The 17,901-nt window shown below is 43.2% G+C and overlaps 1 protein-coding gene across 2 annotated transcripts in view; it reads left to right on the top strand.

Annotated features, from left to right (window-relative positions):
• The window catches only part of supt5h (SPT5 homolog, DSIF elongation factor subunit), an 80,122-nt gene extending 64,360 nt beyond the window's left edge, over window positions 1–15,762 (top strand). For both annotated transcript variants that reach the window (XM_072269813.1, XM_072269812.1), the window contains 8 exons: window positions 3,858–3,960; window positions 4,630–4,757; window positions 5,750–5,855; window positions 6,419–6,577; window positions 8,146–8,314; window positions 9,187–9,390; window positions 10,917–11,012; window positions 14,081–15,762. In XM_072269813.1, the coding sequence (XP_072125914.1) occupies window positions 3,858–3,960; window positions 4,630–4,757; window positions 5,750–5,855; window positions 6,419–6,577; window positions 8,146–8,314; window positions 9,187–9,390; window positions 10,917–11,012; window positions 14,081–14,263 (1,148 nt within the window). In that variant the 3' untranslated portion in view covers window positions 14,264–15,762. The remainder of the gene's footprint in view (window positions 1–3,857; window positions 3,961–4,629; window positions 4,758–5,749; window positions 5,856–6,418; window positions 6,578–8,145; window positions 8,315–9,186; window positions 9,391–10,916; window positions 11,013–14,080) is intronic.
• The last annotated feature ends 2,139 nt before the right edge of the window (window positions 15,763–17,901 follow it).

Here is a 17,901-nt window from a genome sequence, read left to right as displayed (position 1 = left end):
GTTCCTGATATACAATTTTGTTTTCACTGTCTCCCTAGTGTCAGGTTTTATACATCAATTTTTTAAAGCAGTAGAAATTTCTATGTAAACAAATCAATTATTGCAGTTCAAAAGTTTTGATTCTTCTTCTTGGGCCTTTAGCTCCCGGAGGAGCATAGGCCATTGGTGGCTTCCCATCTCCATCGTCTACAAAGTCAATTGTATGGTTGAGGTTCATCAGTGTTTCTATTATCAGCTATACAGGGGATTGGCCTATAAGCTGTTACAAGAATCACCCCTTGTAATAATGATCAGGGAGGCATAGAGAGAATCTGTAAATAACGTACCTTTATTGACTCAACTGAAGAACATGTGAACTCACACAACCAAATATCTATGTGCACACCTGCAAAGTGAGCTTCCATGAGCTGTCAAAACCTGAAAAAGTATAACACCAGTTAAAAAGGAGTTGCTGCTGCTGGCCACATATTCCTCCCGGTCCTGTTCTCCACATATCCATGGGATACTTCACATCCACGAAAGTTGGTCAGAGTTTCCAATGCCAGCACACTAGAAGCATCTGTTTTTATATTCATCCTTACTGATTCCAATATTACATTCCAGTGTCATTGGTTGTAAGTCATGTGTCTGACTTTTTATACCTCTTTATTGGCTTTACTCCATGCCAGCATCCATTCCCAGCAAGTGACGATCGGTAAGTTATGGTCCTTCATTCTCAATCAACAACCAGCTTAAGTCACACAGAACAGATTCAGACCGCAACAGTCAAAAACCTGTATGTTGTATCCAACCAAATGACACCTCACAAATAACTTCTTATTTGGAAATGATCCCTAGTTCAGCAGATTACCTGAAGCATTTTTGTGTCAACTTTAAAAGAACGATCAAGCCGAGTGACAGACTCTCAAAATGGAGAACAGTCTCTTCATAAAATAGCTGCCTCCACCCCTTCACTCGTGGCAATAACAAAGGCAATTGGTCTGGCTGCTCCCACTGTCCTTGATTTATTTGAATTCACTGATTTGCAGACTGTTGCTCTTTCTGGCCAACAACAGCTTCACCCTGTTGGCCGGCTTAAACCTGTTTCCACCTCTCGTAACAGGGACATAGGGCTGGACTTTGAGAGGCAAAAGTTCTAATTAGTAGCCTGTGTATTGATAATTGATGATCTTCCTGACTGATCATCACTGTACCACCTCTAAAGCAGAAACTTAATGTTTGTTTTATAACTCTTACTTTGTAATACTTTGTGTGGCCTAGTACCTGTCTAGGCAGGAGCGACAGGAAGAGATCATACAATAGTGAATAGTTATTCAACCGCACAGTCTGTGCTATCACTCAGTATGATTTAGCCTCACCTTCTCCTTCTCCCTTCTACTTGTTTTTGTAACCGTTGAGTAGCAAAATTCTACAACTCAGTCTTCGACTTTAATTTGACCACTGGCCTGATTTTTTTTGTTTGGGAGCAGGTAGTGTTTCAGAATTCCCCTCTCCCCCGAAGAGGTTAAATCTCATTTGGGGTTAAAATAGTTATGAATTAAATATTTTAACCCCAAATGAGATTTAACTCAAGCAATTAATTCTCACTTAATTATGGATACTTCACTTCCAATTGTAAATAAGGGTTTAAGGTGGAATGTTTGAGGGGTATCTTTGTCACCGAGAGGGTGGGGGATCTCATTGAAGCATACTGATTATTGAAAGGCCTAGGTAAAGTAGATGTGGATAGGAGTTTCGTATAGTGGGGGAGTCTAGGATCAGAGGGCACAGACTGAATGTAGAACAATGTCCCTTTACAAGAGAGATGAAGAGGGGTTTCTTGAGTCAGAAAGTAGTGAATCTGTGGAATTAATTGCCACAGACAACTGTGGAGGCCAAGTCATTGAGTATATTCAACGCTGAGGTTGATAGGCTCTTGATTAGTCAGGTGTTGAAGGTTATGCGGAGAAGGCAGGGGATTGGAGATAATAAATCAGCCATGAATGAATGGTGGAGCAGACTTGATGGGCTGAATGGCCTAGTACTAATGGTGATAGTGTGGAAAGAGCTGCCAGGGGGAAGTGGTGAATGCAGGTTTGATCTAACATTTTAAGAGAAGCTTGGATAAGTACATGGATGGGAGTGGTGTGGAGGGCTATAATTCAGATGCAAGTTGATGGGCCTAGGCAGAATAATAGTTTGGTATGGACTAGATGGGCCGAAGGTCCTGTTTCTCTGTTATAGTTCTTTGACTACAACCCCCTTCACAGTAGAGCTCTGCTCTTCCCCATGTTACTAATGAACACCTGGCTAATGTTAGCCCATACATAAAGTGACTGTTTAGAAGGACAGTGAGATGGATTTACTGACTGCTGCAGGCATCATCTGTGCATAAACACTGTTCGTGTCTGCATTCCTGACTTGCGGATTGTTCAGGTTATGGGCAGTTCTCAGGAATAGAGCCCTGCCCTATCCTGGGGGAGCTCTGTAGGTGCATTTCGAAAAAGACCCTTTTATTTCATTTTCAGATTTACTAGTTACCCTTGTGGGGGAGGTGTTGCTGTCCTACTGTTAAAGATGCTCTCACAATGCACTAGCAATAGAGTTTTCAGTATTTAGGCTTAACGTCAGAATGCAGTTACACAGTATTTCAACGTCAGGATAGTGTATGACTTGAAGGGGAACCTTCATGTAGTTGTACTCCATGAGCTTGTTGATTTTGTGGATTGGACGGGGTTGTCAAGGTAGCCAAGGTGAGTAATTGCAGTGTGTTTTGTAGACAGTGTATCCTGTAGCCTCCCTGTGCTAAGCTGGTAGATGGAGAGCCAGTTGAACAGGATACTTTGTCCTGGCTAGTGTCAGGTTTGTTGCAGTAGCACTTAGGTCGGCTGGTGGCGCAGTGAGATCAGTGCCGGGCTGGAGAACGGAGGTTCCCGAGTTTGATCCAGTGACAGACTGCTCCCAAGCGCGCTCTCCGTCTGTGCCGGGTTGATGTCGAGCTCGCAATTTGACCTCGTTAAAAAAAAACACACTGCCACCTCCAGTTTAAATTCCCACGTGGAATATTGTGGAGGATCAAATACCCAAACCCAAGAAAATCCTGAACTTGCACGTAGTCTTTGCGATATCAGTGGATGAGTTATTTTATGGAATACCCAGTCTCCGATCTGCTTTTGTAGCCACGGCATCTATGTAGCTGGTCCAGTCAATAGTAATAGGAGGACACTGCCATGGTATTGTGGTTGAATTTCAGTGGTTACAATTTCTTTCGTTGGGGATAGTCAGTGTCATGAACTGTTGTTGGGTGACTGTTATTTACCAAGTATCAGAATATTCTTGAACATCAACCTCATCTGAACACCAGCGTGGACGGTCCCAAGCCTGACTGCGAAGGGAGGTGGTTTGTGCATAGGACTAGCAATCCCATCTGTAAAAACCCTGTGCTACAGAAACACCAACAGTATCTCCAAAGGCCTCATTCCTGGGAGAGGAAGGAGAAAATGGGCTACACCTGGGATAATTTGAAAAAGTGGCCCAGGCCAGAGGACTCTGGTGTGCTGCTGTCCTCTGCCCAGTAGGGGTGATAGGCTTCAGCTAAGCTTAACCTAATCTGACTGGATGTAGGCATGTTTTGCTTCATTGGTGCAAAGGTTCAGCAAGCATTCTCTCTTCTGAACTTGGATGAATAAAGGTCTTTAGTGACACTGCCCTGAGATCCTGCAGTGATGGTTGACCTCGAACAACCATAACATCCCTTGTGTTGGGTGTGAATCCAACCGCTGAAGGGTTTTCCCCTTATGCCACTGACCAGCTTTATCAGGGCACATTGGTGCCCCACCCAGCCCATTGTCACAGGTTAAATGTCCTTGTTTCCACAGGTTACATTGGGGTAGTAAAGGACGCAACAGAATCTACAGCCCGTGTTGAGCTCCACTCCACCTGCCAGACCATTTCTGTAGATCGCCAGCGTCTCACCACAGTGTAAGTACGGAGTTTCAGTGAACCAGTTCCAAAGTGTTGAGGGAGATGTGTGTGCCCAATGCACCAACTGAAATTAACTGGATCCAACCTCCAAATCCTCATGGTGCCCAGACTGAGAGTGAAGCCTGCCGTGGCTCTGGGAGTACATATCCAGCACAGTGTCTGTGATTCCCAGTTCTTGATTAGTCAGGGCATCAATGGTTACAAGGAGAAGGTGGTAGAATGTGTTTGAGGAGGATAATAAATCAGCCATGATGGAATGGCAGAGCATACTCGATGGGCTGTGTGGACTGACTCTGTTTCTGTGTCAGAATGGAATTGATTGCTGAGAGCTGAGAAGTGGATGGTGACTGCTTGGTGCGTTATGCTAGTGGAACTAAACTAATTGTGGACTGATTTTCATTGGGTGGGGGGATTGGCAAAGTACTGGGCAGGGCTGAATGATTGTCTCCTGCTCCTAATTTGTAGGTGATCTGAGATATTGCAGTTGTTTTAAGTTCCAGAAGTGAGAGCTTCTGTTTGTATACAAAACATATATTTAATCAAGTATTTAGATAATTTTATATTTATATTTAATATAAAGTTTAATGTCAGATGTAGTGAACTGATTGTGTTCTCCACATGGTATTTGTTTAGTAAATACTAAATTATTTAACATTTAAATCTCAGGGACTCGAAGAAGAAGGGTGGCTTGACGTCTGCCTATGGCCGCACACCTTTGTATGGATCCCAAACACCACTATATGGTTCTGGATCTCGGACACCCATGTATGGATCCCAGACACCCTTGCATGATGGTGAGGTCACTCAATAGGATGGCTATTTTTTTTCCTATTCAGAGTCTCTATTGCCCATTGGCCATTATTAATTATTTGGCATCGTTGGCAAGGTCCTGCATGGTGGAATGGTCTGAAAGGTTAGATCAGACCAGGTTTAATATCACTGGCATATTGAAGTTGCCATTGCTAGAGAGAAGGTACTTGGGAAGTTGAAAGGTCTGAAGGTGGATAAGATGGTATACACTCCAGAGTTCTGAAAGAGGTGGCTGAAGAGATTGCGGAGGTATTAGTAATGATCTTTCAAGAATCACTAGATTCAGGAATGGTTCTGGAAGACTGGAAAATTGCAAATGTCACTGCACTCTTCAAGAAGGAAGAGAGGCAAAATAAAGGAAACCATAGGCCAGTTAGTCTGACCTCAGTGGTTGGGATGATGTTGGAGTCAATTGTTAAAGATGAGGTTTCAAAATACATATCTCACCACACACAACCCTGAGGTCCATTTCTTGTGGACAATCACAGTTAATACAAAGAAACACTATAGAATCAATGAAAACTGCACACAAGACGGACAAACAACTAATGTGCCAAAGGCAACAAACTGTACAAAATTACAAGTACAAAAAAAACCATCATCATCATCAACAAACACACACACACACACTCACACACACACACACACACACACTCACACACACACACATACACACACACACACACACACACACACAGTGAATATTGAGAATAGGAGATGAGGAGTCCTTGAAAGTGAGTCCATAGCTTGTGGGAACATTTCAGTGATGGAGTGAGTGAAGTTATCCCCTCTGGTTCAAGAGCCTGATGGTTGAGGGGTAGTACCTGTTCCTGAACATGGTGGTGTGGGACCTGAGGCTCCTGTACCACCTTTCTGATGGCTGCATTGAGAAGGGAGCATGTTCTGAATGGAATGGAATTTAAAGAAATCATCACTGAAGGTTAATTTATCTCCATCTAATTTTCCATTTTTCTAGGAAGTCGTACTCCTCATTATGGTTCCCAGACACCAGTTCATGATGGGAGCAGAACACCAGGACAGAGCGGTGCTTGGGATCCCAATAATCCCAACACACCCTCCAGGTTAGCAGACTTCGAAACATTAACGATACAGTACAGTTTGACTTAGAAAGTTTCTGCAGAACTTAGCACAGGTTATATGGTGGTTGATTAGGAATCCCAACACACCCTCCAGGTTAGCAGACTTTGAAACATTAACGATAAATACAGTTTGACTGGAAAGTGTCTGCAGAAATTAGCACTGGTTATGTGGTGGTTGATTAAGCCCATCACCCCTACTGGGGCAAGGGCTGTCGACAGCTGCTCACTAGTGTCCTCCGCCCTAGGCCTCTCTTTCAAGTAGTCCCCAGGTGTAGCCCATCTTTGAAGATCCTTCCTCGCCTGGAGAAGAAATCTTTGGAGCCTCTGTTGGCCTTCCTGTAACTCTGGGTTTTTTTATGGGAGGGAGTTGCTAGCCCCATGCCCAATTCACCTTTCGCAGCTGGGCTAGGGACTGTCCATGGTAGAGGTAGATCACATGATTTCATCTTTTTACATAGTTTATCTGTTTCATTTCTTGCAATTGTTTATTTTTCTGCCTCGTCTACCAATACCATTTTTAAGAGGAAGTATATTTAATCTCACAGGAATGAGGAAGACTACGATTTCCCTTATGACGATGAGCCCACACCATCTCCACAGGCATACGGAGGAACACCCAACCCACAGACTCCAGGTTACACTGATGTTCCATCTCCACAGGTTAATCCCCAGTACAATCCTCAAACCCCTGGAACACCAGCAATGTAAGTACCTGCAAATCTCTTTTTTGGAATAATTAACTATAGCATTTATTTTATAATGCTGGAACATTTTTTTCTGTGTAACATACAAAATGCTAGAGGACACAGCAGGTCAAGCAGCATCTATGGAGAGCTATAATCAGTCAACATTTTGGGCCGAGAGCTTCATTGGAACCAGAAAGGAAGGGGGAAGAAGCCAGAATAAGAAGGTGGTGGGAGGGGACAGAGTACAAGCTGGAAGCTGATAGGTGAAGCCAGGTGGATAGGGGAGGGGGTGATGAAGTAAGAGGATTGAAAGTAATAGGTCAGAAAGGTAAAGGGCTGAAAAGGTAAGAATCTGATAGAAGAGGAGAGTGGACCATGGGAGAAAGGGAAGAAGGAGGGGCACCTCCTTTGGGGCTTTGATGTTTCTGACGTTCTCTGTGGGTTTCTTTGTTTTGTGGATGTCTGTGAAGAGGGTGAATTTCAGATTGAGTACATACTTTGATCGCCGGCTGGTGGCATAGTGGCATCAGCGCTGGACTTCGGAGCAAAGGCTCCCAAGTTCGAATCCAGCCGCCTCCCTTGCACGCTTTCCATCCGTGCTGGGTTGAGCGTCAAGCTAGCAACTCAGCCTCGTAAAAATAAGAAAGCCTGCTAAAAAAACGCCGTCATGACGACGTCCTGATGACTCCACTCGGAGTTAAGGGCTTTCTATATTATATTGTATATACATATACACACACACACACATATACACACACACTCACACACTCACACTCACACGCTGATATTAAATGTACTTTTTGAACTTGAACCGGGGGGGGGGGGTAATAGACAGGTGAGGTGAAGAGAAGAGGTACGTGGGAAATGGAAGAAGGGAGAGGGGGAAGATTACCAGAAATTGAAAAACTTGATGTTCGTGCCATTGGGGGAAGGCTTCCCAGACAGAATATTAAGTGCTGTTCCTCCAACCCGAGAGTGGCCTCATCGTGGCAGTAGAGGAGGCCATGGACCGACATGTCAGAATAGGAATGGGGATTGGGATTAAAATGGTTGTCCACCAGGAAATTCTGCTTGTTGTGGATGGAGTGAAGGTCCCTGAATCAACGTCAAGTCTCACCAATGCAGAGGAGGCTGCATCGAGAGCACCAGATACAATAGACAGCCCCAACAGATTTGCACATGAATAGTTGCCTCACCTGTAAGGACAGTTTGAGGCCCCAGATGAAGGTAAGGGAGGAGGTGAACGGGCAGTTGTAGCACATGTCGGCTTGAAGAGAAGTTTTCGTTCTTTTCCATTTTTATAGAATAAATATGTCTATAGCTGCTACTGAGAAGTTAAAACATGCAGAAATAGACAATGGAGTGCGTAGTGTTAACAGCAGAGAAACAGGCCATTTGTCTGTTTTGTCTGTGCCAGTATTATTTTCTTTGTGAACCTCCTTCCTGCCCAATTTATTTAGCGACCGTTCTATTTGAGGGCTGGTGATGGCTGTGGAGAAGTAATTTTGTTATATGTTCAGCTGGCTTGGCATTAAGATAAGTTCATTCACTTAATGAGACCTCGTGCTTACCATTTATTTTTCCAGGTACAACACCGACCAGTTTTCTCCTTATGCAGCTCCTTCCCCTCAAGGATCTTACCAGCCAAGTCCCAGTCCACAGAGCTACCACCAGGTTGCCCCGAGTCCTGTGGGCTATCAAAATACTCACTCACCAGCCAGCTATCACCCAACACCTTCACCCATGGCATACCAGGTAAGTTTTAAGCCAGTATGTTTGTGAATTACTTGCCTACGGTTTAACTGCTTTGACCACGTTGAGTTAGCGAACTGTACGGAATTGGGGTTCCTTAATGGGTTTGGTCAGGACTTGTCATGAACGGAGATGGGTGGGATCTACAGGAAAGATGTAAATAAGGATGAAAGAGTACAGAGAAAATTTACAAGAATGTTGCCAGGACTGGAGGACTGAAGTTAGAAGGGAAGATTGAATAGTCATAGAGAAGTATAGCACCCGATCAGTCTGCACCGGAACCAAAGTCCTCCATACCCCTACCATCCATGTACCGATCCAAACTTCTTGCAAGTTGAAATCGAGCTGGCATGCACCGCTTGTGCTGGCACCACCCTCTGAGTGAAGTTTCCCCTCATGTTCCCCTTAAACTTTTCACCTTCACCCTTAACCCTTGACCTCTGGTTGTAGCTCCACCCAACCTCAGTGGAAAAAGTGCTTGAATTTACCTGATCTATATCTCTCATAATTTCATATACGTACCTCTATCAAATCTCCTCTCAGTCTTCTACGTTCCAAGGAATGGAGTCCTAACCTATTCGATCTTTCATTCTAACTCGGGTTCTCCAGACCCAGCAAAATCCTTGTTAATTTTCTCTGTACTCTTTCAATCTTACTTACATCTTTCCCGTAAACTGCACACAATCCAATCCAAAGTAGGCCTCACCGATCTCCTATACAACTTTGACATAACAGCCCATCTCCTTTACTCGAGACTTCGATTTTTGAAGGCCAGTGGGTTAGGAAAGGCTTTTGTGGTTCCTAATTACAGGTTCTGTGTCATCAGCCGTGACAGGAATGTGAACCCCACTGCTGACATATGTTTTGTGTTTCAGGCAAGTCCAAGTCCAAGCCCAGTCGGATATAGTCCGATGACACCTGGAGCCCCATCTCCTGGTGCATACAATCCCCACACACCGGGTTCCAGCATTGATCAGGGGTCCAATGACTGGGTAACGACGGACATCATGGTCAAAGTCCGGGACACGTACTTGGATGCGCAGATTGTGGGGCAAACAGGAGTCATCCGCAGTGTATCGGTTGGTAGTGTTTCTGTGTTGTTGTCATAGGCTTGTGAAGCACAAGAACGGGCTCTTTAGCTCATCATTTCTTGTTGACCAAGAACTCATCCATACTAATCCCAACTGGTCTGTAGCCTTCTGTACCCTGGCAATTCAAGTGTTTATCTGGATACTACTTCCTTTTATCTGTCTGTCTGTCGGTCACACTGCCCCAGCAATCCTGATTTAACCCTCACCTAACCAGGGGGCGATTTACAATGACCACTTAACCTACCTGCTAAGTCTTTGGACTGTGGGGGGGAAACCGGAGCACCTGCGGGAAACCCACGCATTCCACGGGGAAGTCGGACAGAGGCTCCTTACAAAACGGCGCCAGATTTGAATTCTGAACTTCAGAACGCCCTAAACAGTAATAGTGTTGTGTTAGTTGCTGTGTTACTGTGGTACGAATGTTGTGAGTGTACCTGCCTCCATTAATGCTCAGTTTCCTAGCAAAATCGTGGATCATCCTGAGGATTGTTGAGTTGCTGTGGCTGAACTAGCTTTCCAGCCGGGGTGTTCTGGATCACAGTTATTTTTCTGGTTCTTGGGGTTCTTCTGGGGGGTCAAGAATGGTGATGTGTTTTAATTCTTAACAAAATATTATTTTGAAGTTTAAGCAAAGGTGTAGACATTTGAAATTAAGTGAAGAGCTGAGAAGCAAAGCAGAGATTCAGTAGATTTAATGAAAAAAAGATGGCGCCTCTGAAAAATCCATCACCTTTATAATCCAGGTAACAGAAATTACTTAGATAAAAATGAACCAATCAGGGATTGTACAATTACAACAAGTGGGTAACGTGCTGACACTTAGCCAATGAAAAATGAGAACGGTGATAAACCATTTTGCAACTCCTATACTGCTTTCACCGAGTGAGGATGAGCCACCACACACTGAAAAGTGCATGAGTTTGTTAAAGAAGAAGTACATATTTGGATTAAACTATGGCTTTAGGCTTACATTAATTCATCTAATATCTTATAAAAGATATTTTTAAAAGGAGTAGATTTCAGCAGATGTATGGAATTCCCTCTTTCCAAAGTGGTTCAGAATCAGCCAGAGCCCTATGTTCTCATCGTGCCCCAGCCTGGTTTTACTCAACGATCCACTACCAGCTGCTTCCCCTCTGCCATCTGAATCCATGAACACAATGTCACTTCTCTTTCTCTCTTTTTGCACTAATTACTTTAATTATTTATGTATACTTTAATGTATCATTTTAAAATTATGTATTTCAATGTAGTGCTGCCATAAGATAACAACATTTCTTGACATACCTGGCAGTGATATTAAACCTGGTTCTGTATTTGTTTTCATTCCCCAGGGTGTAGTGCAGATTAGACAACGGCGTTATACGTTATAGCTCCTAGCAGATCCCTCAGAGCACTTGAACAGTGTTGACTTGTGTGGGGAAAAGCAGTGTGCGGGTGATGTGTGAGGAGAATGTTCACCGCAATGTATTTGCTGAAATGAGTGTGCAAGTTTAATGTTTCTTTCCTTGTAGGGTGGCCTGTGCTCGGTGTACCTATCAGCCACTGACAAAGTGGTCAGTATCTCGAGTGAGCATCTTGAACCAGTCACCCCAGTGAAAAACGACAAGGTAAGAGGTCATGGTTAGAGTCATGGGGTCAGAGAGCACACAAACAGCTCCTTCAACCCACCACGTCCAGGCTGAGCCCCAAGTTCCCTCCTGTAGCAGTAGTTGCTTCATCTCCTTCTGTTCCTTGGTAATTCGAGTGCTTGTCCAGATACTTACTTATGCGTGGGTGTCTCTGTCTCCACTAACTTCTCAGTCAATACTTTCCAACCTTCCTCTTCATGTCCTCCCTAACCTTTATTCCTGATCATAAACCCATGTCCTGTGGCTTTAGGCATCTCTGTTATGGGGAAAGGTGTCTCACTATCAAACCTCTTTATGCTCTCGTAATTTTGTGTACCTCATCGGTAGCATATCAGTCCCCCCCAGCCTATCGAGTCTCTTCTCATAACATTCCAGGCAACATCCTGATGAATTTCACTGCACTTCTCTATCGTTCTTTGGAGTTGTGGTAAAGGAGACTGCTTTTTTTCTGTCATCTTCTTCTGAAGCCCATTGCCTGTCCTGGGTGAGCTCGCCAGAGTCCTCTGCCCGTGGCTTCCATTTTCACCACACAACTTCATAGGTCTTATAAAGGTCCTTCCTGTTTCTTCCTTTTTGGCGCTGCTGTCTGTCTTTCTGTAGCTCTGGGTTTTTATGGGATGGGGTTCCTAGCCCTGTGCCCAACTCTCCTCCTTTCACAACCTGACTTGGACTGAGTTCTGTTTATCTGTGCTGAAGTGGAATATCTGACCTCCCATTTGTTCAGTCTCTTGAAGCTTAAACCACAAATTCAAATAAAGACCTCTAGAAACCCCAATAAAGTTTTGTTCGGTTGAAGTAAATTTGCTTGTCATAATAAAACTACCCAGCTGGCAGAACTTCCTTTTAGTATGGGCATGCACCTACCACCCTGTGCATAAAATAACAACTTACCTCCGACATCCCTCCAATCCCCTTGAAATCATGCTGCTCATATTACTATTTCAGTCCTGGGAATCTGACTATCCACTCAATCTATGCCTCTTATTTAACACCTCTATCAAATCACCTCTCATCCTCATTTGCTCCATAGAGAAAAGCCCTAGCTTGCTTGACCGATCCTCCTAAGACATGCTCTCCAAACCAAGCAGCATCCCAGTAAATCTCTTCTGCACCCTCTCTAAAGCTTCCAACTCCTTTGTATAATGAGGCGACCAGAAAGGAACACACTATTCCAGGTGTGGTGTAACCGGGGTTTTATAGAGCTACAACATTACCTCACGGCTCTTCAACGCAATCTCCCGACTAATGAAGGCCGGTGCACCTTACCCACCCCGTCAACTCGTGTGGCAGTTTTGGACCCCAAGATCCCTCTGTCCTTCCTTCCATTAGGCCTTCAAGTTCGACCTTCCAAAGTGATTCATTTCCAGATTGAAAACTAATAATTCATAGGATTATGGCCTCAAAATCTCAGCATTCTATTGTGAAGAAAATGTGCTTTCTGGTTCAGAAAGCCTTGGCGTTTGTTTAAGAATTGTTTAATGAATGCTCAGTAGCATATATTTAATTTAATTTTAATTTATTTAGAGATACAGCGTGGAGTAGGCCCTTCTGGCACTTTGATCTGCGTTTCCCAGCACCCCTAACCTAATCACGGGGCACTTTACAATGACCAGCTAACCTTCTAACCAGTATGTCTTTGGACTGTGGGAGGAAACCGGAGCACCCGGAGAAATCCCATGCATTCCATGCGGTGGACGTACAGAGATTCCACGCGGTGGACATACAGAGATTCCTTACAGAGGATGATGGAGTTGTTATAGTGTTGCACGATGGGATTGAACTCTGAACTCTAATGCCCAGAGTTGTTACAGCATTGCACGGATCATGGTGCCCAATGAGGGCACTGGAGTGGTGTTTAGAAAGAATTACCTAAGAGATGAGTTCACTTGCCGATGTAAAACAATTTTTTGGTATATCTTATCAAGCAAGAAGAAACTTTTCAATTAAAATTTTTAAATGTTTGAGGATCAAGTATTATTGAAGAAGGAAATAATTGCGTGAAGGTACTTGGTTAGTGAGTTCTGCATAACTTCAGTCTGACTCAATTCCCTACAATTAAGAGGAACTTAGTGGACAAATTGCTTGTTAATTGCCATGCAGACACTGAACTATACTGGAAATGGAATCAAAGTGTTAAAATTCAATTTAACAGTAAGATTTTTAATCATCTTTTAAGTTCAAGCTAATTATTATTCAACCATACATGAATATAGCCAAATGAAACAACACTCCTCTGGGACCAAAGTGGAAAACATATTATCAACAGCACACTGCGCATAGTATAATTAGCACAGATGGTTACAATTTCAGAAAAAAACAGTCACAAAGAGGAAAAAAAAAAGTATTTGACATGTAGTTACAAAAGTATCAAAAAGTTATAAAAGAAGCAATTTCCGCATTGAGTCTATGAAAGAAAATTTTGAGTTTAAATAGCGCTTTTCACAACAAGGTCGAAGTCAAATTTACTGTAATATTGCACACGTCCATGTCTGCACAGGTGCAACGAAAAATTTACTTGTAGCAGCATCACAGGCTCAGAGCGACTGATAAGCAGCACTGGCAAGAAATACATAAATTATAACATGGAAGAACACAATGAGAACAAAAAATAAGTGGAACGTGGTCTTGAGGCCCATTGTGCTTTATTAGTCCCACAGTATTTTATATTGTATGCGACTGGCCACAGCCAGGAAAGCGGTGATTGTGGTGGCCACCCATTACTAGTGGTTGGAAATGAACAGCAAATGCTCTTTTTCCTAGCGGCATAATTCCAAGTCTTGAAAACCTCACAACAATAAAGATAGGTAGAAGATTTGTTTGTGTATTTGCTGCCTCCGCTAATGCCTGAGGTAATTTGTAATTTTGGCTGGGATACTGGGCAAGTTACTGAGAAGCGACCTCCACAGTGATTGGTGCCTTGTCCGCAGCAGATCAGTAGACGCTGTGGGTTTGAGGTTATTGGAGACATTCTACATCAGGGCAGGATTTAGGGTAAAATTCTAACAGGAACTGGCTGACTGCTTGTGTATCCACCTTTGTTCATGTAGGTGAAGGTGATTCTGGGTGAAGATCGGGAGGCTACAGGCATGTTACTGAGTATTGATGGCGAGGACGGCATTGTCCGTATGGAACTGGATGACCAGCTGAAGATCCTCAACCTGAGGTTCCTTGGGATCCTCAATGAAGAAGGCACAGCATCGTCTGGAAAGGATGTATATAGTCGGAAATAATAGAACTCTTCTGTGAAGTTTTGTTCAGATTTTTACCTTTCCGTCTCTCCTTGTGTTTTTGCTTTGATAATGTCTTGCTTTTTGTGGGCAGATGTTAGCAGTGGTTATCCCAAGACTGAAAATACCTAGCTAGAGTAAATGGATGAATGCATATTAATTTGACATTAAGAAGTGCCCGTACATTTTGTAGAACTAAAATCCATTTGAGACTTAAATGGGTAAACGGAATTTTGTTTTAATTAAGAAGACAGAGACTGTTGTATGAAAGGGGCATAATGAGGCTGACATTTGACAATGAAGACAAAGACCTTTTGTAGCGATTGAATGGTACTCCTTTAGGAAGAGAGACTAAAAGCTATTTTTGTAATAAGCACTTGCATAGGTGAGAGAAGACACAGGAAAGAAAATGTTGCAATTATTTTTTAAACAAGCTAGCTCAGAATAGTTGTGTAAATTTCTATTGAAAGCTTTATATGTTGCCATTTGTTTTGGAAAAGATTTGAAGATGCTTTGAAGAATACACTGGGTATTCCATCTTCAGGTTGCAAGAGTAAATCTCCTGAGGTTCAGAGCAGCTTTAGAAGGAGGAACAAAATGGTGGGAACTCTCTGCAGGCCAGATAGCATCTGTGGAGAGAGAAAATTTCCCTGATAATTTCATTCATTTTCCCAAAAGTCATGATGCAAATTGTGCTCCAAGGTCACACAAGTGTTCCTGATTTTGCGGTTGTGATCTTCTGTGCATCAGAGGCAGTGAGTGATGTCTCAGCTGGTTGCAGGAAGGAGCCGTCAGAGGGGCTGTTATTATTGAACTGCTGTGCACAATGTGCAGCCATCAATGGGTCTGGCTGTAGCTTTTAATTGGCCTGGCGCAGAGGAATGGTTGGCGTTTGCTCCTGTTGAACTGTGTCCAGATGCAGTTTCATGAGGCAAATGCAAGTGTCAGAATAATTCATTTGGTGGTTCAGTTCATGAAAGAAAAGGCTTGAATCTGCTTGAGGTTTCTCCAGTAACTATGCTTTTAAGATTTCAGGATGACTGTTTATGACGATTCTGCATCTTCATTCCCCATAAACATAACATCGGTTCACCGGTTAGCGTCTTGGGAATAAACCGTGTGATGCAAAGCTTCAGAAGACTCCCTGAGTAGTCTAATTTTATTGCACACATATATATTACGTTAAGGTATAATCACAAATGTTAACTTGTAAAACATTTACCCCAAAATGTCTATCTTGGGCTAGTGTATCAATTAAAATCAATAAAATTGGAAAAGCCACAAGTGATGCTCCCTATTCCGATCAACTATTAGATTTTCAAGTTAATGTCATTAATCTATGGCCACTGCTAAGATCTGCTTCTGTTGACTTGTTTGCTAAATGTCACCAACTGTAAAATGTTACTTCTGTGGTTTGGGAATACCATTTGTATGGCCAATATTTGAGTTTCTAAACCCATTTGTCCCAAATAAGAGTCAATAAAAAGACTTGCAGATCTTAACGTCTTGTGTTGTACTTTGGGACTGTTCAGTATTGTTTGTTCTCGTTGAGGTGCTGTTCTCTGTGGTGAGAGCCTCCGTAAAGCCATGCCCGCATAGATTTAGATAATGTGATGATTGAAACATAAACGCTTTTTAATCCATTCATAGGAACAGAAATGGAAAACATCCCCTTGAGCAGCCTCATCGTTGAGAAAGGTCAAAGCATAGCTTGCCTTGCTGTCCTCTCCCTGTGTTTCTTGTTCCTCACAGATAACAGTGCTGTGCAAAAGTCTTAGGCACATATATATGGCTGGGAGACCCAAGACTTTTGCACGGTACTGTAGTGTATTTGTAAACATGAAGCAGAGAGCGAGTTTGTAAATCTGGTGGGAGCAAAGGATGTTGGGAATGGTGAGAATGGAGCGCCGCAGGAGGGGTGCTGGGACAGGTGCAGGTGCAGACACACCCTGACACTGAGACACCATTTGATTCCAAACAATTGATTTAGTGATCATTCCCGAATGTCTCTCTGGTTACTTCCCACTCCCTTCCTTCTTCCTAACCATGATTCCCCTCTCCCTGCCCCCTTCCCACTCTCAGTCCACGATTGACACCCATATCAGAATCAGGTTTATCATCATGCACATATGTCATGAAATCTGTTTTTGTTTTTCCTTTGAGACCCGTAGACATATTTCCCTGCTTTGCATGTGCTTACTGTCCACCAAGAGTGAAAATTCAGAAGATACCCAACCACTGGACTGGAGAAATTTCCCTACACTCAGCCCTGATCCAGAGATTCATTTCCTTACCTAAGCAGTTTCTCACTTGAAGCAATTAAAAGTATGAATACTCAGGGACAATTACAAATTACTAATTGGAAATAGATTGTCTCTGGCCTCTGGCTTAATACTCTGTTGCTAGTTGGCGATGACTTTTACTTGATTGATCCTCGGGAGAAACCAGGGTCGGATTATAACATAGTCTGATGCCCATATCAGAGTTACTGTTCATCTGGTTTACAAATTCAGTTTGGTTTATTTTGAGATCTTACAGATATTTCAAATTCACTTAGAGTGGGGAAAAAATACAATCTAGAACTTGTTTTTCCTGCAGACAAATTTATTTATTTAGTGATACAGTGCGGAATAGACCCTTACAGTCCTTCGAGCCACACTGCCCCGGCAACTCCTGATAACCCCCGATTAACCCTAACTTAATCATGGGATGGTTGACCAATTAATGATCCAGTATGTCTTTGGACTGTGATGAGATTGTGGCCCACAGGAAGTGCAGATTCTTTTCCAAAATATTTATTAAATTTCAGGCCAGTATGGCTCAAGATGGCGCCATTAACAGGGGACTTTTAGTGTGCAGCTCCAACGGGAAGTATCAAATACTCTAATTTAGGGCCAGTACAGTTGAAATCCACAGGCAAGGGTAGTTCAGTAAGCAATATTGTTTTATGATTTAAAAAAAAATTCTATTGATATTCAAAGTCAGCAGACTCTGGATGGCAGACTTGGGTCACAAGAGCAATTTCCCCTTAAGAAAAGGGAAGCAAGGAAAACATGCTGAGCTATATGTGAGGTTTAAACGATGAGTCCTCAGACACCACCACCACCCCCCTCCCCCCCCCCGGATACTCCGGACTATCTTGCCGTTGAATGTACAGTCTCTGGAAAATAAAATTGAAGACCTTAGAGCAAGATTGCTGTACGAAAGGGACATCAGGAACTGCAGTGTACTTTGCTTCATGGAGACATGGCTATCGCCTGCCATTTCGATAGCAGTGCTGCAGCCCGGGGGCTTCACCGACTACTGCAGAGAGTCCCTTAAAGGGAGGGGAGCTGGAGTTTGCTTCATGATTAACTCATTGTGGTGCATAGGCGTGGCGATTCTGTTTCAGTCCTGCTCACCCGACCTGGAATATCTAGCAGTAAAGTGTTGTGTATTTTACCTGCCGAGGGAGTTTTCCGCTGTCATCCTGGTAGCGGTGTATGTTCCACCTCAGGTCAGCACTGGATGAGCTGAGCAGCAATCAGCAGGTAAAAAACTGCTTGCACTCATTCTTTCCTATCATTGTGGGGGATTTCAACCAGGCCAACTTGAGGAAATCTCTGAGCAACTACCATCAACGTATCGCCAGTGGAACCAGA

This window comes from Mobula birostris, chromosome 10 (genome assembly GCF_030028105.1).
Source record: "Mobula birostris isolate sMobBir1 chromosome 10, sMobBir1.hap1, whole genome shotgun sequence".
In the NCBI taxonomy this organism is placed as follows: Eukaryota; Metazoa; Chordata; class Chondrichthyes; order Myliobatiformes; family Myliobatidae; genus Mobula; species Mobula birostris.
The sequence above is the reverse complement of the archived record's forward strand: the minus strand, read 5'-3'. Positions and strand labels throughout refer to the sequence as shown.